The sequence below is a fragment of the Tiliqua scincoides genome, chromosome 3 (assembly GCF_035046505.1).
Source record: "Tiliqua scincoides isolate rTilSci1 chromosome 3, rTilSci1.hap2, whole genome shotgun sequence".
NCBI classification, from domain to species: domain Eukaryota; kingdom Metazoa; phylum Chordata; class Lepidosauria; order Squamata; family Scincidae; genus Tiliqua; species Tiliqua scincoides.
Genome location: NC_089823.1, coordinates 198,975,129 through 198,997,931, shown reverse-complemented (window position 1 = coordinate 198,997,931; position 22,803 = coordinate 198,975,129). Strand labels below are relative to the sequence as shown.

General features: G+C 43.6%; 1 protein-coding gene across 3 annotated transcripts in view; it reads right to left on the bottom strand.

Moving 5' to 3' along the window:
• UBXN7 (UBX domain protein 7) overlaps positions 1-22,593 on the bottom strand; it is a 34,237-nt gene extending 11,644 nt beyond the window's left edge. The window contains exons 1-5 of one of the 3 annotated variants that reach the window (XM_066620272.1): positions 22,509-22,587; positions 18,045-18,192; positions 13,745-13,812; positions 8,711-8,776; positions 5,406-5,518 (exon numbers count right to left, since the gene is read on the bottom strand). In XM_066620272.1, the coding sequence (XP_066476369.1) occupies positions 5,406-5,518; positions 8,711-8,776; positions 13,745-13,812; positions 18,045-18,192; positions 22,509-22,581 (468 nt within the window). In that variant the 5' untranslated portion in view covers positions 22,582-22,587. Of the gene's footprint in view, positions 1-5,405; positions 5,519-8,710; positions 8,777-13,744; positions 13,813-18,044; positions 18,193-22,508 lie in introns of those variants that run through there. The other 2 variants (XM_066620273.1, XM_066620274.1) reach the window with 2 other exon arrangements.
• Positions 22,594-22,803: the final 210 nt, after the last annotated feature.

Genomic DNA, 22,803 nt, shown 5'->3' with positions numbered 1-22,803 from the left:
GGACTTCCATAAATAAGATTTACTTAAGAGTTTGCACCAAATGAATTATTCATAAAAGGGAAAAGACTAAAATGAAAACTATATTGGCAAAAAAAATAGAGCATGTCTAAACAATTTACACCGAAACACTTTTCAGGTCAACCATTATTGACGGCAACCTTAACAAGAAAATATATACACATTTGGTGATTTGAACACCTGGGTTGACTCGAAGAGGGAAGCAAAAAAACTCATAATAATAATAGTCCTCTTCACATGTTACGTAACCACGGATTGTTATGGGTACACAAGAGCATGGCGGCAAGCAGGATGGTGTTTGTCTGCTGAAGGTAAATGCAGTAACTAGAGATAGATCCTCTGTTGCATTTAGAATGCTGGGCAATGGCAGGGCTAGGGAGTTCACTGGGACTGGAGGTTGCCGGTGAGCTCCTATCCTCTATGTAATTGTAGATGCTGGTAATGGTTACATAACATGCAAAGAGGGCTACAGGTATCTCTCTCTATCAATTTTTTTTCTGGAATAAGGCTGAAGTAAACTGGAACGGGCACAATCCCAGTTCACGCTCTGTAGCTATACTTCTGCATGGCCCAATATTAAGAAAAAATACGAAGAACATAGGCCTGTTCAGACAAACCTGTATCTGTAGACACCACCCACAGTTATAGCGTTTATCAACGCTCCTGTCTTTCACTCAAACAAGAATGTTCACATAAGAGGGCTGGAATTTTAGAAGTCGACTATCAGATATTTAAAATGAGTATTAATACCGTATATTCAAAAAGAAGGGCTTGTTAAACTTTTAACAATATTATGAAAAAAGTACATGCTGTGCTCTGTATCAGCATGTTTGGAACCCATGGTTTTAACTAACCATGCATTCTGAACCCATGGATTTGGCTAGACCTGGACCCTCAGAACCCGACTGGAGCTGTGCTGACATAGGGCCAGGGAGGCAGTGCTTAGCCTCCCCAACACTCAGAAGGTCTTCTAACTCCAGAAGGTCAAAAACCAGAGGTGACTATTTTTGGGCTTCTAGAGGCATTCTGAGGGATGGGGAGGCTGTGTACAGCCTCCCTGGCCCTCAGAAAGCCTTCCAGACACGACTGGTCGGAGGGTCTGAAGTGCCAAGACCCACAGATTTGATTATCCACTGGTTTAGGTATCTGCAGGGGCTCCATTCCTGGAACCTCTACGGATGCTTAGGCATGACTGTATTATAATTATTTGATAAATGTGTTTATATTCACATTTGTTCAACCTACTAAAAGCTAAACTTTAAAGATCTGATTGTATCTTATACTTACGTACATTAAATAATGCTGCAATCCTAACCCATTCTTTGGAATCTAATGGGACTTCTACATTAGTGTATTTATGACAGGGAATGTTCGAGGCCTATACAGTATTGTGCAAGAAATGAGCAGGCTATGTATACCTGCATGTAATAAACCAACTAAATATTTGGTCTACAACTTACAGAAGTACTTTGACAAAACTGCATCAGAATAAAGATCAGAACCTAGAATGTAGTCAGTTTGAGATGTTCTGGAGTAGACTAATCCCAGCAACTAAAATGGAAATTCAGTTGGGGGGGGGGGGAATTGGTATTCAAATTTGTGGTCAGTTTACTGTTACAGTACACAACTACAGGTCCAACCTTGTTATACAGGGGTTTGACTCAACACAAATGGCCACTGCAAATGAGAAGGAATGTGCTGATCCCTGAAGAAGGGGAAAAATGCACCCCTTTAAAATGCTTTTCTTACTGTTGTAGAGATTGTTATCTCAAGGTGATGAGAAGGACCTTTTATATAAAAGGAAAACAGTCCTTTACAATAGTTAGACAGAGGGCAGCCAGCTGACAATCCATCAATCCTAACGGTTCCTATGTTTAATCATTCGCTCTCCAAGCGACCCCCTCCCTTCCCTGGGTGAACACTTGAAAGACTCTATCTTAACATCACAAAGGTCAGCAAGGCTGTTTTTAAATCATGGGAGCAAGGGGACTTTGTTTTTTAAATTGATTTGCTATAGTGCAAATCAATTTGAGTTCATTTGATTTCTGGGAAATGAGACTCAACCTGTATTTTTTAAAATTTACATAGCTTCACTAGGGTACATGGTGCTTTACCTAGAGCAGCAGGCACCAAACCCTGAGCTGCAGGTTAGATCTGGGACCTGTGAAAATCTCTTCCACGCATGAATGGAGCTTACTGGTCCATAGGGGAGCCTGCTATCTTCCTCTCCCATTTCCCCTAAACATTGCACCTACCACGTTTGGGGTAGATGGGAGAGGAAGATAGCAGGCTCCTCACAGAAAAGTAAGCTCTGGTTTTTAAGGGAGGGATTTTCAGCAAAGGCAATCCAAAGTTTGGAGACCACCAACCTAGGGTAAAAAAAGGTATCTTCAAACTTGACAAATCTAAAATATTCACATGGTGCAAACTCAAAATTCTCTTAAATATGTATTAACTTTGAATTCAGATTGTAGAGGTGTTATAATTTGCCACTTCATGAATTCAGGTTAACTCATCTTGCAGTTGGACTGGTATATGATTTATGCTGCAGTGGTGAAAATAAAATGCATATTTAAATTGTGGTCAAAATTGCTGCAGCACATTATTCAAATATCTTCAAGTGTATAATTTTTATTGTAAATATTCAAAGGAAGCAGGAGATTGACTTATATTAATGCCTATATTTTACTTTGCCTATTCTGTTTCACTATTTCTCCTACATAGATAAAGCTGGATTTAATATGGGAGCAAAATCTCTCAAATACACACAAGATGAACATAAATGTAAAAGAATTGACTGCAGAGCTAGGAAATAGCCATTTTGTTAAGGCTATTACAGAATATGAGTGTTTCTCCATTGCTTGAGAAAGACTGGCTGTATATTTGCCCTGAACCAGTCTTATATCAAATTAAACTAAATTAAAGAGGAAAAATATAAAAATATGATTATGGGATAAGCTATTTTTTTCTATAAAGGCCTTATAACTCAAGTCTCATGCAGTTTTCCAAGTCTCAACTAAACAGAGAAGGCAAAAAGAAAAAAGGGTATTATGCTGTGGAAGAAGAACTGCAATGTGGGTGTCATCATAATCCTTGGCAATTTCCATAATACTTTGCAATGTACATATATTATCCAATTAAACTTCACAATTATCTTATGAATTCGGTTAGGTCGATGTACAGCGACTTGATCCAAATCCAGCCACTTAGATCTTGGCAGAGCAAATATTTGTTCTACCACTGACCACACTGGTTGCTAATAAAGGATTTCCTTCTGCTTGAACAAGCATATGAACAGTCGTGTTTGGAGCAGAAAAACAAGCAATGAGGGCAAGCAATATAACATACAATGTTCAAGTTACAGTTTCAGAGAAAGAATGGACTAAAGATCATCTACTTCAGCAACGTAGCACTATTAACAGTAACCAGACAGCCTCTGCACACCCACACCAGCCTTTGCAACCCAAATATACCATATACTATAGGATGAAATTCTTTCTAATAAGTTGTTAAAAAAACTGGAGTTGCACTCAATTTGGATAACAGTAGTGATTGCAGGATTAAGAATCAGAATCCACCTCCCAAGATGAATAGACTCTTCTTGACAACTTCAAGTTGCGGCTGGACAGCTATCATGCTTTAGTCAAATAAAGTGTTGGAGTGATAAACTGAAAAAGACTAAAACTATAAATCTAATATAGGATAATAAAATACTTAAATCTAAAAGCCAATGGCAAGTAAAAGAAAAATATAGGGAATTTTCAAAGCAGTGAGCCCACTAAAAATGCAGAAGAATAAAAGCAAACTCCTACTCTGAGCAGGAAGAGAAAGTAAAAGAAGGAGAAATATCACACTAATTTATGGAGGTGTATATTGGAAGAAACTAAGGACCCAATCCTATCCAACTTTCCAGTGTTGATGCAGCTGTGCCGATGGGTGTGTGCTGCATCCTATGGTGGAGAGAGAGTCATGGAGGCCTCCTCAAGGTGAGGAAATATTTGTTTCCTTTTCTTAGAGCTGCACTGGCACTGGAAAGTGGGATAGGATTGGGTCCTAAGAGTGGAAAAAAAATGTGGATTTTTTCTGATTAACATCTACATAAAATGAAGTTGTGTATAAAAAACTGAAAAAAAAAATGGGCTGAAAGCCGACTACATCACTGACCCACGAAGAGCTAGGTTATACATAAATGGTGCGTGCTCTCTCTTTCTCAGAACTTCAAAAGTACAACAGAAGGTCAAAGGGAACAGCAGTTTTTGTAACTGGTTTCAGCACAACACAGAAATAGAAAGAGGTGAGCTGACATGGTTTACCCACAAAATTGTTCACTTGACTAATGCACCCGTCTTTAGGGCCACAATTGTAGGGCTTCTAGCATCCCAGGAGGAAAAAAAAAATGCATCTGAGCTATTCTACTCAGGAGATATTGCATACTCTACTGTAGGAGATATTGAAATTTATGCATGTACATTTATTTAGTACACATTAAAACTAACATAAAATAGGAAAATATGTATTATTAGTCAACAGATATAAGGGATATGGAAATTTTCAACTACCATCTTATTAAATGTCCTTTTACATATTTTAGAACAATTATTTAGTTTCTTCCTAGCTTATAAACAGAGTAGAAAAGAATAAATAAGAACTCTCTTCAGTTCAACAGAGTCCAAAGCTATAGTCTTCAACATACTTATAGGTGTGTGTCACTTAACGATGGGGATACGTTCTCCAAACCTGCCACTAAGTGATTTTTTGTGTTTGAATTGTCATTAGGAGACCCAGAGGCCTCTTCCGGATCGCATCTGCCCTTAGAATGGCTTGCAGAAGTGTCCAAAAAGCTACTTTTGACTTTTTGAAGCTCAGATCTTTTTCAAACTCAGATGCCAAGGACTGGACCAGGGACATTATGAATGCAAAGCATGTTTTCTACCACTGAGTTATTACAGCTTGCCTTCTGTTGTGGATAAAATCTCGAATGTATTAAAGCAAGTGTTTCTTAAAAGAATTTTTCCATCCTATGAGCACTGAAAAAGAAGCTGCAGTAAGCATGCAGCTTAATACTGAATACAATTGGTACTTCCAGACAATGCAACCTCATGAAGATACATATTACTTCATACGCCGAATAGCTTTTTAAAAAGGGATGGGGAACAAGAGAAGATAGGTAGAGGAACACAGTCACAGAATTGCCCTTCCTCAGAATAGACTTCTAGTCAAGGAGGACTAGCCCTCTGTGTAAAAGCAGCATAAATACAGCTATTGACCAACATGCAAAGACATATTCTTTAAACATGCTGAATTATGTCAGAAGTCAATTTACGTGTGTCACACACAGACAAAGAGCTATGCCTGAGCCACCACAATACTGAAGATTAGTGACCTACTGTTTCAAAACTTCCTTTATGCATCAGATCAATTGGAGGCCTGAAGAGGTCTGCAAGCGTGGTCAGTTTCTTGTCTATTGCTCCTCCATTCCTTAACTCCTGCTCCTGCCGGACTGTAGAGCCCCAGAAGGAAGAACAGTGAGTTAGACAAAACATTCACAGGCTCAGCTACCTCCCACCAACTATAAACAAAATGGTTTAGAATATAAGGCAGGAAGTGGGGAAGGAGGAGAGAAAAACTACAAGGCCATGCTCCAAACGTATGCAATATGAATTAAATGCCCAATAAAGAGAATTCTGCTGTATAAGTGTAGTGCCGTCATAATACAAAAATATAGTTCTAGCCTACTGGCAAACTCTTCATTATCTCTCCTTTAAGTTTCAAAGCAGCAGGTCTGTGCTTAAAAACACATTCACTAATGAAGCATCTCCAGTTTAAAGGTGATTTATTAATATATTGCAGGGATGGGAAATCGAGTCAGGTAACTAGAGTTCAAGTCGCAAAAATCAGTGGACTCCAGTTGTGTGCATGGAAGACTAGGCAAAACACTTGAGTCAAGGGCCTGTGATTTGGCACTCAGTCTCCACTTATGCAGTGTTTGGGTGTGCTTGCTTACTGTTTATGTGGTGTGAAAAAGCTCATGGGACCATCATTCAGACCAGGTGAGCAACAGGGAGGTTCCAGCCAGGAGGCAGGGAAGGGTTAATGTTTGCTTTCGCACTGGGTGGGAGTGAGCTCTCTTGCCCATCACTAGATGGTCATTGGACAAAGGATGGGTGGTCTGGTTTTTTCTTTGGATGAAAGAGGGCAGAAGGAGGAGCCAAAGGGGGGTTCATGCCTTAGGATTGGCTGGAGAAACCCAGGGAGGGAGGCTGGGAGTGGGCTTTCTTGCCCATCTCTGAAAGAGCCAATGATAAGTGGATGAAGGATGGAAGGTTCAATTGGATGATGGAGGGCAGAAGGAGGAGCCCAAGGGGGCTCTTGTCTTGGAACTGGCTGAAAAAGCCCAGGGGGAAAGGAGGTGGTGAAGGGGGGGGAGATTTGTAGAGATCACACTTTCCAATCGCATGGCTGCTGTGAGTTTCTTTGTTACTTGGGGGAAGAAAGCCCCATTTAATGATGGGGTGCAGTGGGACTACTTCTGAGTAGAGCTGCAAAGGATTGGGTCACACTGGCAAGCCCCCCGCAACTGCTGCATGTGACCCTCTTGCCACTTCTGTTCCCACACCCACGCAGTCTGTCCCAACCCCTCCTGCCTTGTTTACAGATGGGATGGGGCAGCAGGGGAGTGGTTCAAGAGAACCCTGACACGAACACACACTCCAGCAGCAGCCCCATTTCTTCCATGGCTTGCTTAAAGGGGATAACTTGAGACTTTTCAAGTTGCCAAAATGCTCCCGGTGACTCAGAAAGTGCACCCATTAGGATTTGTTTTCGATTTGGGTTGCAGGGGGCAGGGACTCATAACTCAAGCCATGGTGGATTTGCCCATCCCTGATATATTGTGATGCATTCTGGGGTAACCCTAGGAGGAGCCAGGAACCTCTGCATGACCCAGAAGTGGGTCATTAGTGCTACTTTCAGCCTAGAGAGGATTAAAAACAACATAGTTTGACTGCACAAAGGTAAGAAGTGCAATTTTTGCCCTTTCTTTTTAAAGGGCATTTAAATTGTGACACCAATTTAAATCTACAGATGCCAGATCCACGGATACCGAAGTCATGTCTTCATTGTATGTGCAATTATTCATCTAGATTGGGGTGCCCAAACCCCAGCGCTGGGGCCACTTGTGGCCTCTCAATGCAGCCCTCAGGGAGCCCCCAATCTCCAATGAGCCTCTGGCCCTCTGGAGATTTGTTGGAGCCCACACTGGCCCGACGCAACTGCTCTCAGTGTGAGGGCGACTATTTAACCTCTCACATGAGCTGTGGGATGAGGTCTTCCTCCACTGCTTGTTCTTTCACGTCTGTGATGCAGTAGCAGCAGCAAAGGAAAAGCCAGCCTTGCTTTGTGCAATGCCTTTTATAGGCCTTGAGCTATTGCAAGACCTTCATTCATTCATATAATTTCATCTTTAATATATCCATTTATGTAAACTTATGTAAATTTATTCAAATTTTAAATGTAAATTAATTCTTTTTTTCCCCAGCCTGACACACTGTCAGAGAGACTATGTGGCCCTCCCAAAAACTTTGGACACCCCTGATCTAGATAAAAAAGATCGATTCACTAATGCAAATATTATTAAACAATTTATATGCTAATATCATTTGTAGTTCTTTTTGTTGTACAGAAGTAGAAGGGACAAAAAGCTACATGCTATAGAATAATCTAGTAGGCTATTGTTTTCATTTATCAATGACTGCAAATCGTTTTGGAACATATTATAAAATGTCATTTATCCAAACAGTTATTGAGGCTGCGATCCAATTCACCTTTACCTTGGAGTAAGTTTGATTAACTCAATAGAATTTACTTTTGGATCACACTGTTAATACACAGTTCTACAAATGTTGATTTGGCTTGTTTGCCTAAATAAGTATTCAGGGACAGGGGGATGCAAAACGAATTCATACTGCATCTTGCCTTCTATAAAGCCCTGAGTAAAGAGAAAGACCCTGCCCAATCTTTGGGCATGCTGGAGGAGGAAGAAGAAAAGTAAATCTGGGTCCTGTTTCATTTTGCATAATACTTATGTAGAAAGCAAAAGCAGTCTTTTGCCCTGTGCCTTCCTTTAGCAAAAGATGACAGACCCCTCCATTGCATACTCCCTCTGCAATTCATGCAGAGTTTGGGGGGAGGCTGTCACATCTGGTGACCTTGCAAAGGGATTTGTAGGATTTAATAAACTATAAATGAAAGTCACCTGCTACAACTAGATCAAATTCCAAACTTCTTTCATGAAAGCTACAACACATTCAGTTACTGCAACCAAGTCACGAGCAACCCAGCTGGCTTCCCCAGACAGCATGTGTACTCTCCTGTGCTGATGCTAGGGGTCTTATCTGCATTAGTCTCCTCCAGTCTGCAAAGAAATACTATTCACCCAGCAATATCACCACTTTTGTGTGATGCAATCTTACTTAATCCTGAATCAACATGGAAGCCCGGTTGGTTACACTACATAGCTAGTGCTCCAATGGCATAATTCTGCTATTCGAAGTAAGTGTTCAGTTAGGTTGGCTCCCAGGAAAATGTCCCTTAGGCTGCAATCCTATATACACACACTGCTAAACCCAGATACAGCCAACAAACAAAGCCAATAGAGTGTAAAGATGTGCCATAATGACGCACAGATACCTACTGGTTTCTGTCTGGAAATCTCGAAAGCCATCAAATATTGAACGAGCAGGTCTACGTCTTTTAGGAGCTTAACAAACAAAGAATTTAAACATGGATTAGTGATAAGAATTTTGCACGGTGAATTTGTTATATGAGAGGCTGAAGCTGCAAGCAGTTTTACACTAATTGGTTGGCTGAATCATAGCATAATGCATTACTGACATCCCAAGATTCATGTGAACATGGGTACCTTTTGGCACATGATTTTTTTTGTTCCCAATCATCAGATTATGTTTGCACGTGTGGATGTATGTCCTAGTCTCAGCATACCTACGAGGGAAGGATTGCCTAGAGCAGTGGTTCTCACCCTTTTTAGCCCGGGACCCACTTCTGAGAATGACTGTCTGGGACCCACTGGAAGTGATGTCAGCAACCTGAAAGTGATGTCAAGCCAGAAACAACATCATCAAACAGGGAGTGACATCACTGTGATGTCAGAGTCAGAAGTGATTTCATCAAGCAGGAAGTTCTTGCCTAGAGACTCAAACTGTAAATGGCAAGAGACAGTATTCCAGCTCAGAAGCTTCTTCCAATTCTCCCTGCCCTCTCTACCATTGCTATCAAACAAAAAATAAAACATCTGGAACAAAATATTTGTGTATTTATTTACTACTGCTTTTATTTCTGTCTTTATTTACAAAATCTCAAGCTACTTCTTGTATTGTGCTTGAAACTAACAAACATTGATGTGGCTATTGATACTGTGCTTAGAACTAGCCAGAAACAAGTGCACCCTACTCATGCACCTCAATACAAGTAGCTTGAGCTTTTGTAAATAAAGGAAATAAAAACAGTAGTATCCCCCTCAGAAGGAAGATAAGCAGGGACGTTTCCCCTCATCTCCCCCAAGCCTAAGCACGTCTACTCAGAATTGACTCCCATTATTGGCAATAGGGCTTACTCCCAGGTAAGAGTAGACAGAATTGCAGCCTAAGAGAGAAGTAAGAAGATGAGAAGAGTGCACATCAGAGAAGCAGCTGGGGGAGCAGCAATCTCCCTGGGTGCTTCCCCGCCCCCCACATGCCAGGCTTGCCCTCACTCCCCCCCCCCCCGGCTGCTCTCTTGGCAGCCAGGCAATCAGCAAAGATATAAAGAGAGGACATGTTAGCCAGGGCAGGAAAGGATCGTGGCTTCTAGGAGATTTCAGGGAGACGTTGTGATGCAGAGGACGAGAACGGCATTGGGGTGGCGGCGGCGGCGCTGCTTTCAAGGCAGGCTCACAAGAGGGGAGATCACGCAGGTCTGCCTCTACTCACCCAAGTCCTGTGTTCAGGTCTCCGCCTACACTCTCCAGCCCAGTCCAGCTGCAGGGGGGGAGCTGCTGTGTCTTGCAACCCCAAGGTAGCCCATCCCATCAAGGCAGCTAAGCTGACAAAGGTTGGTGGGGAGGAGCCTGGCTGGCTCATCCAGGTCTCTCCCAGTCCTTCTTTACCTGCAATCCAAGCCTGCACTCTGCAATTGGCCCCCCTAAGGGAAGCCTCCAAGTGCAGAGGGAGGTCCAGCTGGAAGGCAGCAGCACACTTTCTGGGGGAAAAGCAGCATGCTGTTTTCTTTGCACATGTGCAAGCCGCTCTTAGTTACGTCTCAATGCCAGAAAGCTTAAAATGGTGACGCCCAGTCTTTGCCCCCCTCCAAAATGGTGCCACCTAGGTCTTTTGCCATCTTCCAAGATGGCTGCCAGCTTCTCGCGACCCACCAGAAATCAGATCGCAACCCACCAAGTGGCTCCCGACCCACAGTTTGAGAACCACTGGCCTAGAGAAAGCTATAAGCATGAAGCCTGTTTCACCTGGTAAACTATGTTTTAGCTAACTCCTTCAAGTAATGCCATGCTGTAACATATGGCTGCTTTTCTCTATGTTGGCTACATCAAATTAGACTAGAGATGCAATGGTTTAAAACCATTTCTTTGCCACTGTACTGCAAAGTGTAGCTATAGCTAAATGAAAAGAATTTGCAACACCATTCTGATACCTACAAACTGTCAAAAATGGCAGAAATTGTTTTAATAAGGATTCAATTGCCAAACATGTTTTGATAATGATTAACGCATAACATTATTGGTTGTCCCATCTCAAATGAACAGTATGAATTGGTTAGATCAGCCATTTTCAACCACTGTGCTGTGGCACACTGGTGTGCCGCAAATGGTTCCCAGGTGTGCTACGGGGGTTTGGTGGAGGGTCATTTATTAATAGGACCTTTCGGGGATATGAGCCCCCCACCAACAGCATGGTGTGCCCTGTCAATTGTTCAAAAACCGATGGTGTGCCTTGACAATTTTAGTACCTTGTCAGCATGCCATGAGATGAAAAACGCTGAAAATCACTGGGCTAGATTGCAAATAAATGCATTGTATATAATAAGTATAGACTGCAAAAAAATAATTCGAAGGAATTTACAATTACATTCCATCAATTATGTAAAATTGATCTCATATAACCCATGGTCAAGAATCAGTCACCTCCACCCAAAACATTTTCTGGTGACTATTCTACTGTCCGGCAAGCAGCTTCATGCAGGGGCCAGTCACCAGATGTCATGCTATCACTTCAACCACACTTTTTAATCTGTAATTTATTATAACTCATCATATGACTTCTGGTCACCAACACTTGCTGGTCTCTACAAAAATGCATTTCCCAATATGCCCTAAACCAATAGCTTTTCCTGGCTATGAGGTCCTCCTAATAAGCTCATCCAGTTTAACAAAAAACTTGTGCTTTCTTACAGTCTGCCGATACAATTTTAGATTCCTGGCACAGGGACCATTTTTTCTTTCATTTATTTGACTTTGTGAACCCTTTTTTTGGAAAGGGGTATAAAAATAAACTACCATCACCATTGCTTTGAAACGGGCAGTGGTTCGCCCCCTCCTAAAGAAGCCCTCCCTGGATTCCACTGTGTTGAATAACTACCGGCCAGTCTCCAACATCCCGTTTCTGGGCAAGGTAATTGAGCGGGTGGTGGCATCCCAACTCCAGAGGGTCTTGGATGAAGCGGATTATCTGAATCCTTTTCAATCTGGTTTCAGGCCGGGCTTTGGGACGGAAACCGCCTTGGTGGATGACCTACGCCGGGGACTGGACAGGGGGAGTGCGTCCCTGTTGGTCCTGCTGGACCTCTCAGCGGCTTTCGACACCATCGACCATAGTATTCTTCTGGGCCGATTGGCCGAGTTGGGAGCTGGAGGCATTGTTTTGCGGTGGTTCCGCTCCTACTTGGAGGGTCGGTCCCAGATGGTGGTGCTGGGGGATGCCTGTTCGACACCCTGGCCCTTGAGATGCGGGGTGCCACAGGGCTCAATTCTGTCCCCCATGCTATTTAACATCTACATGAAACCGCTGGGAGAGGTCATCCGGGGCTTTGGAGTGGGGTGTCATCAATATGCCGATGACACCCAGCTCTATCTCTCCTTTTCTCCAGACTCCAGGGTGGCGGTTGAGGGCCTGGAGCGCTGTCTGGAAGCAGTAAGGATCTGGATGGGGGCTAACAAGCTGAAATTAAATTCGGATAAGACAGAGGCTCTCCTGGTTCGGAAATCTTCGATGCAGGTGCTGGACTATCGGCTTGCGCTGAATGGGGTTGCACTCCCTCTGAAGGAGCAGGTCCGCAGCTTGGGGGTCCACCTGGACTCGCAGCTGCTCCTGGATTCCCAGGTGGCAGCTGTGGCTAGGGGGCCTTCGCTCAGCTTCGGCTGGTGCGCCAGCTGCGGCCGTACTTGGATCGTGCAGACCTGGCCACGGTGATCCATGCCTCGGTGACATCGAGATTAGATTACTGTAACGCGCTCTATGTGGGGCTGCCCTTGAAGACGGTTCGGAAACTGCAACTAGTGCAGAATGCGGCGGCCTGTGTGGTTACTGGAGGTAGGCGGTTCGACTCTGTCAGTCCGCTTCTCCAGCGGCTGCATTGGCTGCCCATTCGTTTCCGGGCCCAATTCAAGGTGCTGGTTTTGACCTTTAAAGCCCTATACTGCTCTGGACCAGGGTATCTTAGAGATTGCCTACTCCCGTACAATCCGGCTTGTCCTCTTAGGTCATCAGAGAAGGCCTTTTTACAAGTGCCGCCGCCTAGGGAGGTATGTGGGGCGGCTGCAAGAAATAGGGCCTTCTCAGTAGTGGCACCAACGCTATGGAACTCCCTTCCCCTTGACTTAAGAATGGCTCCCTCTCTTGAGACCTTTCGGCAAGGCCTGAAGACCCTCCTGTATAAACAAGAATTCTGAGTTCTCAGCCTTTTAACATCTTTTTAACATCTTTTAATATTTTTACAGGCCTGATTCTTTTATGACTTGCTGCTGCTCTATGCTCTTTTTCTTATGATGTGTTAATATGTTTTTATTTGTTTTTAAATTGTTTTTAATATGTTGTAAGCCGCCTTGAGTCCCTTTGGGGAGAAAGGCGGGGTAAAAATAAAGTTGTTGTTAATAATAATAATAATAATAATAATATTATTATTATTATCGTCATCATCATCAGCAGCAGCAGCAGCAGCAGCAGCAAAATCTCTTTGAACAGACAGATCCTTAGAAGCCATATTTAATCAGAAACTGAAAAAGTAATGCGAAATTCATCTTCAGTTTAACTGACTTCAGTTTCTAACACAATAGCATTATGCCAAATTAAACACAAGGATTACTACTTCAGTACATACTGTGACACTATAAACAGATAGAACCTTTTTTCTAAGAATTTACTCACTGGGTAGTTTCAAGCTAATCATTACCATTCTGCCTCAGTTCCCCATCTAGAAAATGGGAATAGCAGCAATACATTATAGGGTGTAAGAAATGTCATATCCTCAGGAGTGCCAATTAAGTATGGAAAGTTGGACTATGGTGCATAATTGGTTCTCCTGGGCATGCAAATAGATAATAAATACTTCAATACAAATTGAAAGACTGCATCCTGTAAGAGAGAAGCAATCTTGCAAAGTCTTTCCTTAGAAGCTAGCACATTTGGGAGAGTAAAATATGAAAATGAAGTTTACTTACCACCAAATAAGGGCTCAGGTTCTACTAGAATTTCCTGCTTTTGAGGAATAGGTGCTCGTACTTCATCTCTACAAAGATTTAAAAGTAAAAATTATATGACCATTACAACAAGTAATGCTGAAGAAGAAACCTGCATATTAAAGAAAAAGAAAAGCTACATCAACCTAGACCAGGGGTCGGCAACCTTAAACACTCAAAGAGCCATTTGGACCCATTTTCCAGAGGGAAAAAAACTTTGGGAGCCACAAAACCCTTTTGACACCTAAAATGAAGATAACACTGCATATATAGTGTTTTTTTTTAACCTTTATGCTCTTATAGGTCCCATTTTTATAAAGTAGCCCCCTCTTGTAGCTTTTAGTTAGTTTTATCATACATTCTTGTCCTGTGTTTTCAGACACCTGGTCCTCTATGGTGTTTTGCCTGATTCCAAGGCCATTCTCTGCCTGGAGAATTATGCCCACTTTAAGCAAATTAGCTCCCCTTTCCCCCAACAAATGACCCTGGTTCTGCCCTGCAGTCCTGCTGGACCCCACCTCCACAGTAGCTCCCCTGTTCAACCTGCAGAGGTCCTCTCTCCTGCCAGCAGCCTCCACCACTACAGCAGACCCTGGATCATCAGCAGGTCTTGGGCACAGCAGCCGCACTTCAAACTCCAGTGTCTCTAGCAGTCCCTTAGTCACAAAGTCAGTCAGAATACCCAGGGCAGAGTCCAAAGTCAATAAGCCAAGTCACAGTCCAAGGTCAGATTCCAAAAAGTCAGTCAAATCAGTCAGAGTATCCAAGTCAAAGTACAAAGTCAATAGGCCAGGTCAGATTCCAAAGTCAACCTGCACTCCTTCTACAACCCACAAACCCTTCCTGCCTCAGGTGCTCTTATATCCCTGAGGGTCCTATTGCCTTCAAGTGGCTGCAGCTGTGCAGCACACTCTGCTGGATGCCCAGGCTTACCCTTAAAGGGGCCACTGCTGACACCACATCTACCTCCTCACCAAATCTTCCTCGATTCCAATGCAAGTGTGGGGGGGGGGAGCAGATCTCTATACAGACCGGTGCAAAAACAGGGAGAAGGTGCGGGGGAGGGAAGATCTCTATATAGATATCACAGCAAAACCATTGCAAAACCCCTTGCACTCAGAACCAACAGATGGAAGTTGGGGGGGGGCAGATCTCCATACATACCAGTGCAAAAACAGGGGGAAAGGTAAGTCAGCCCCAGTAGAGTCAGTAGGGCTTCATCTCAGGGATGCATGGACAGGAGTGCAGCCTGCGAGTGGCTCCTCTCCCTGTCTACTCAGAAGTCAGCCCCAGTAGAGTCAACGGGACTCACTCCCAGGGGAGTATATATACACTGCATATATAGTTTGCGCTCCCCTCTTATAGATCACAGTTATATAATACACTTCCCTCTTCTAGGTCCCACTAAAAATCAGGTCCAGACCCACAGTTGGAGAACAACTGTTTTAGATTGTGCACAGGTGAACTGCTTGTGAAGGATACTGTCATTCCTTACTGTCATTTACTTCTGTACTTCTGTAAATGCCTTTCCACACAATACTACCTCTGAACAAGACCACTTAGTACTACTTAACACTGTTCACAAAGGTGCTCCTGAACAAACAAGTTAAGAGTTCAAAACTGCATAAAATAAAAGGCATACTAACAGTGATTACTTCCCAACAATGAAATATGCTTTGATGCTACATATACAGTATGTTACACATACAGTATACAAACTTATACAGAATACCATCTGGTGCAGGGGTCTCCAAAACCCTTTCAAGTTTCCAAGTGAAGGAAATGGAGCAGTGAGCGAGTGAGGGGGGGGGGGAGAATGCTGAGTGGGCAGCTTGAAGGCTGTAATCCTGGGCACACTTTCCTGGGATTAAGCACAATGGGACTTACTTCTGAGGAGACACACACAGGATTGTGCTCTGAGCTTTGGAGGAGGACAAAGCAGCTGCACTCAATTGCTTGCTTTTGCCGTGATCATGGGGGGAAACAAGTGAAGGAAATGGGGCAGTGAGAGGGTGAGTGAGTGACGGGGGAATGCTGAGTGGGCAGCTTGAAGGCTGTAATCCTGGGCACACGTTCCTGGGAGCAAGCACAATGGGACTTACTTTTGAGGAGACACACACAGGAGGACTGAGCAGCTGCACTCAATTGCTTGCTTTTGCACTGCGGCTCAGGCAGGAGGGAACGGGCAGTGCGGGCTCTTTGAGCAGGAGCTGCTCCGCCAGCCCGTTCTCGCCCTCTCCTATGGGGCGCAGCCACAGTATGTGTGGGAGCTGCGCTAGTGCACTCAGGCTGGTGAGGGGCAGGTGCGTTGCGGGAGGGGTGAGCCCCTCCCTCCCACGGGTTGGCCCCGCATGGAGCCGCAGCAGAAGGCTGAAAGAGCTGCTTGCGGCTCCAGAATGGCAGGTTGCCGACCCCAGACCTAGACCTATATCTACTTACCTAGAAGCCAGTTCAGGCAATGTAGCATGCCAAATGTTAATCATGTGGTCCATTTAAACAGTACTATTGGAATGGATACACTTCTGGTAGTTATCAAAGTACAGATGTTTTTGAGCACATGCAAAACGCATTCCATAACAAAGCAAACTAAGGTGTATAGAACATTCTTTACTTGTGCCCTCTGCCTGTCTCTTCATGGTGTTGTTCTTTCATATTATGGTCCCTTTTGTGGGACATACTAGTGGTGTTGGGCAATATGGATAAATTTCAGTGCTATTAGATACGAGTACCACTATGAAAGTCACCTCTTGCAAAAAAGCCAACATGACTGAAAGCCCTATTCCTGAACTTCTTGTTGCAATCAACTGAATTTCTTCATTCATATTTATATTTTTACATAAGACTGGTGCTCCATTTGCTACCTTTTACTCTGGAGCCAGCAGGTCCAGCACTCACTGCAAACATTGTGTACCACACTTGCAATTGTGTTTAAATATTTACCTCCATCTTAGCTGAGACAGAATCATAGGAAGCCACCTTATACTGAAACAGACTATAAGTACTAACTAGCTTGGTACTGTTGACATTGGCTGGCAGCAGTCTTCAGGTTCCAAACAGGAGTGTTTCTCTGCCCTACCTAGAGATACCAGAGATTGAACCTGGGATCTTCTACATGCAGCGCATGTGCTCTAGCACAAAGCTATGGCCCTTCCTTAGAGATTAAGATTTTCTAGCAAGGAGGAAAGAACTGTTTAAATAGGCAAATGTGGTACAGGTGAGACCTTGGTATTTGCCAGGATGTGGTTCTGGGACTCCCCTCAAAAACAAAAATAATGTGTTAAATAAAATCAGTTAAAACAAAACATGAGTCAGTCAGGCAGCCAATCAGAACTGCTATTTTGCAGCTTGCTCCAAGAAAAGGGACCCCCCTCCCTTTGCCCTGGCTTGTGGCTGGTGACTAATCACTTGCACATTCCATTGTTCAGTGAGTCAGGGTGAGGGAAGGGGATCACTTTTCTTGGAGTGAGTTGCAAAATAGCAGTTCTAATAGCCTGACTTCCTAGAAAAGCGGCTTCTAGAACACGGATTGTAAAGGGACTTTTTTTCTTTCTCTAGGGATTGGCAGGGTCCTTCTTATCTGCAGTGTTGAATCTAATCCGTGGATAAAAAAATCAACATATAAAAAGGCTGGAACTGTACTGCAAAAACTGGAACTTGCCTGCATTTTTCCAGAGTATAGTCATGCCCTGCTATCCACAGGGACTCCATTCTTGGAACCCCTGCAGATGTCAAAACCCACTGATAATGAAATCCATGGGTCAGGCACGCCAAACCTTCTGAACACAATCGAAGTGCTCCAGTTGCATCTCGAGGGTGTTCTGAGGGCCATCAGAATGCCTTCTAAAGCCATTTCTGGTTTTCAGGGAGAAACTGGAAGTGATGTTTTTAGGACTTTAAAAGGCATTCTGAGGGCTGGGGAAGCTGCAGCTTCTCCAGCCCTCAAAATGTCTTTTAAAGACCTAAAAACATCACTTCCAGTTTCCCCCTGAAAACCAGAAGTAGCTTTAAATGCCCTCAGAATACCCACTGGGAGGGCAACAAGTCCAGCAAATCTGCGAGGTCAGAACCCACGATCAGATCAAACTACGTGGTTCGTGTATCCTGGATCAACAGTCTAGACTGGTACAGAGAAGTGGGGCAGAACAGGATTACTAAATTATTCAAGGGAACAATAGTAAAGCAGAAATAGTTTAGTAACAAAAATCAAGAATTCTACTGTATCTATACTTTCCAAAGTTCAAAGCCAATTATTCATCCTATGTTTATTCACAAAGATACGTACTCTGAAAGCGGCCGAAGGTTTGATATGCTTGCTGAACTAGTGCTGGGTTCCTCCGCTATCCCTCCACCATCAAGGAACATAGTGACAGCCATTTCCAGATTGTTACTGCATGCTTCAAGCATATGCTTGCCTACACTTTCACTGGCACCTTTAAAACAAGGAAAAGCAAAATCGATATTCCAACAAAAGACAGAACAAAGATGAACGTGCTTAGAAACAATTTTTTGGTTCTTTAAAATTATTATTATTTCATTGTATACATCTGCTTTGCATTTTTAATACCCATCACCAAGGCAGAACAGAGTTGCTTTCCCCTTCTCAACCCTAATGACAAATATGTGAATTAGAGTATAAAGTAGATAAACCCTATCAGTGACACGTAGTATTCCAATTCCAACACACTCCCCTTGCAGCCTGAAATGCCTTTAGCAATTTGGAGCTGCGGGCACTTCTGGCCTTGGCAATCTGCTGATGGGCATTCTGGAGGCTCAACACACACAGATCCTGTCCCCTAAGTTCTCATGGAATGCAAAAAGTCAGGGGAGTTCTCCAATGCGCTGCTGGGCTTCAAAGCAAACAGAAGCTTCTGCCTGCTTTGAAGTTGAGCAAAACAGGAGACCTTCTCTTCTCCCAAAACTTCCAGAAATAGTGAAATAAGAGTTTGCAACATATACTTCAGTTATAAGCATGTTTATACTTCAATGTTGTTCAGATTATGTATGACTGCTAACAATTTAAATGTGACCAAATTAAGCTAATGAAGAATTCATTACCTAGAGCTTAGATAGAAATTTATAAATCAAATGGAACCATATTTGTGTACTTTTCTTAAATCTCAACAGACAGGAAATAACGGATGGGAAGGAATTAGGAACTCTACCCAAGAGTCATCACCGCCCCCCCCCAATAGGTTGACCACAATAGAAATCCAATACAGATTTACCTGGGAGTAAGTCTCATTGAAGATAATAAGCTTACTTCTGAACAGACACGTACAGGGTTTTGCTGCAATATATAGTAATAAATAACTGCCCCCTTTTACACTTTGATATGTGGTTCCTAACACTGGAAACAAGTTCAGTGTTATTTATTAAAGCAACTTTTGGCTGTAACTATTTCTCGTTTATTACAAAATACATTTTATTGGTATATTCTGCATCTTAACAAATGATGCAGAATTTAGTAATGTAACAAATTTGAAACAAATTTGCTGTAAATTAACTGGCCAGAATGGCTCTGGAAGGAGAGTGTCAGGCCTTGTTACAGCTATGAAAATCTTGAAGTATGTGAAAGGTTAAGACTATCCAACCTGTGAAAGAAACTCAGTAAAGCACAAATACCTTGTTTTGATAAAGGTGAATACTATTATGATCACTTAGGAGCTCTATTTCACACTACTTTTCATGGGAACACTGGCCTCCCTAGGGTAAAGTTGCTTCACCATTAAGGATTCAATAGCACAGGCCAATTAAAGCAGGGTGATTTAACACAGTGCAATAGATTATTAAAACAAACAAAAACCATTATGTCTCCTTTAGTTGTCCCATCTTTAGCTTTTGCCTCCTGTGCACAACCTTCTGATGTCATTAGGAGAAAGAAAAACTACACTTTTATAGTTTATTTATAGAAAAATAGTGGGATGAAATTTATAGAAAAATAGTGAGATGAAAAAACAGCTTCCCAATCTAAACATGATTGCATTTCTACAATTAGAATGTTCTACAGCATCAACTTAAGTTGTATATGCAGTCTAGCAAAGACTAGACTGAATCAGAGCTGAATCAGAGCTGGGAAAGGTACAAAAATGGGCAACAAAACCATCAAATTGGAGTATCTTCCCCACAAAAAAAGACTGAAGAGCATGGAGCATCCTAATATAGGCGGGGGGAAATATTAATAATTATATATACACAGAGAAAGAGAGAGGTTTAACATTTTTTTAAAAAATTATGAATGGTACCAACTCCGAGTTAATAAAGAAATTTCTCTGTCTCAAAATATTGCATACAAGATTATCCAATGACAGTGACTGGCAATACGTTAGGATAGGCAAAAGGAAATATTTATTTATGCAAGACAAGATTAAGATATGAAATTCATTACCAAGTGATACTAAATAGCCAGAAAGCATAAGTGCAATTCATGTAGATGCCAAAGACTTCATCATCAGGCTTCATATCACACCAGAAACTTTCAGGTGCTTTCTTTCTGGGTTGCCCAGTTCATATGGTTACCCTAGCTGGGGTAGCCAGCCACAGGAACACATGATTTGGACCATCCAATTGTTATTAGTGCAACACAGAGCCTGGGCAAATCCTAAACACACTTAGCAGAGAGTAAGCCCAACACAGTTGGACTTATTTCAGAGTAAACATTCATTCACTGTAGGAGATGTGATTTTTGGCAGGGGTTTGTAGCTGTCATGTGGAATTGCCTGCCTTGCACTGTGTGGTTGTCTTCCTCCCTGTCAATATTTTGCCAGAGTTTCAAGATCGAGCCCATTCAAAAGCTTTTAGTGAGTAAGATTAATTTGTTATTGTTTATGATTTCGTTTTAACTACCAGCGTCATAATATTGTATTTTTACACTATGTTTTAAAATTAATATTGTAAGCTTCCTGGAGTCTCTCAAAGGGAGAAAATGACATAAAATTTTTAAATAAGTAAAACTAAGTAAAATATCTGTATCCAGGGACAGAACCTCTCCAATTATTAGATGCTATGGGCAAGCAACAATGGATAACCACCATCCTCATGCTATACTTCTGAGCTCCAAAAGAGACTGGAGATCTACCATGGTAACGATTACACTGGACTACACAGCTCTTGCCTTCATCTAGTAAGTATGGTTGCCAACTCTCAAGGGTTGGCCTAGAGCAGAGGTTGCCAAACTGTGGCTCATGCACCACATGGCTCTTTATTTGTATGGCTCATGCAAATATGCCTGCTGAGCTCCTTTTCGCATCACAATATAAAAGATAAATAAAAATTTTCAAGCTTTATAATTATTTATTAGGTATAAACTGAGAGTCCACTGGATTAAAATGTCAGTTTAATTATGCTGAGTAAATATATTAAAGAATTTGAAATCTAAATATTTAATATATTAAATATAGTGGCTCTCCAATATTTCTCTTGCAGTGCTCCAACATCTGAAGTTTAACATATGAGGCTCTTGCATTAAGCATGCTTGGCCACCCCTGGCCTATAGTCTCCAAGAATCAGCATGGATGACTGACTGACAATGGAAAGCAATCCATGAAATCTGTAGAGCCTCTTTGGTTTAATGCAAGAGCCTCATATGTTAAACTTCAGACGTTGGAGCACTGCAAGAGAGATGGTGGAGAACCACAATATTGAAGAAGCATTTAAATTCTTAAATATACTTACTCAACATGAACATTAACGACAATGCGCCATGGTGGGGGAAAGGGGTCTGTTGGAATAGTCTCAGACAAGCCCTACTTGGAATACAATTCCGTTAACATTCTTAATCAACCACATCTATTTGGGCAAATTTTCACTTTAAGTGCACATTTGGATCCTGAGCTGAAACTTGCTAATGATGAATACTTCCAGAATACGTTCTTCAATGCAGAATGGCACAGCTCAAAACAAGAGCAGCAGCCTTGCCTTGACCAGATCACCAGTCCATTTAAAATGGAGTTTTACCACATGTAGTACTTAAGAGCAACAGTTCCTCCACAGAGCACTTTGTCTGCATTAAGGAAAGCCAAGTGAGGGCCCAAACCTCTCTGACTTCCCAGTGCGGGGTAGCCATGCCAATGGGGTATGCACTGCCCGCATCCTGCAGTGGGGGGCAGTCACAGAAGCCCCCTCAAAGGCGTTTTACTACACACAGTACCAGGGGGCTTCATTTGCATTAAGGAAAAGTCAAATGAGGGCCCAAACCTCTCCAGCCTCCCAGTGCGGGACAGTCGTGCCAATGGGGCATCCAGCAGTGGGGGCGGTCAGAGGCCCCCTCGAGGAATGAGCCATCTGTTCCCTACCTGGGGCTGCAGCCTGCACAGGACGGCCCGAGTGTGGCCAGGAGCTCTTCTGCTTCCTCCGAGGGGCTGGGGCTGCAGGGGGAAAGGGGTCCCCACGGCGCACCTGGGGGCGTTGAGCCTTCGCCCGACCTGGAACCTGCGGGGGCTGCAGCCTCAGCCAGCGTTCGTCCCCGCCCAGCGCCTGCGCGTTTCCCTCACAAAGAGCGTCCTCTCGACTCCTTCCAGGCAGGCACCTTCCCCCGAGGCGCCAGGCGGCCGCCCGCAGCCCCGCCGCCTCCGTGTCCCGTCCCCCGAGCTCCCACCACTGCACAAGCAGCCGCCCCCTCCCAGTCAGCAACCCCCTCCCGCCCGCTCGCTCGCTCGCTCGCCACTTCCCTCCAGCACCCCCGCCGGGCTCCCTCCACCCCCCCCAACGGCTGAGATGCCTCAGCCCCGCGGTTTCCCGCGCGCCTCACCCGTGATGGCGGTGAACTGCTGGATTAACCCCTTCACCACCGAGGAGCCCGCGGAGCCCCCGGACGCCGCCATCTTGCCTCCCCCGCCGCCGAACAACAACACCCGCCACCTGCCGGCCTCCGTGCGCAGGCGCACTGGAGCCGCGCCCCGGCAGGCCTTTCGCCTTCCCGGGGAGGAAGAGAGGCTCGCGTGGGGCCGGAGGCTTCCTCTCCGGCGGGTGTCGTGACTCGCGCGGGCGCCCCCGAGTGGCGGGCGGGCGTGCGTCTTCCCTTAAGGTGGGACTGGAGGAAACCA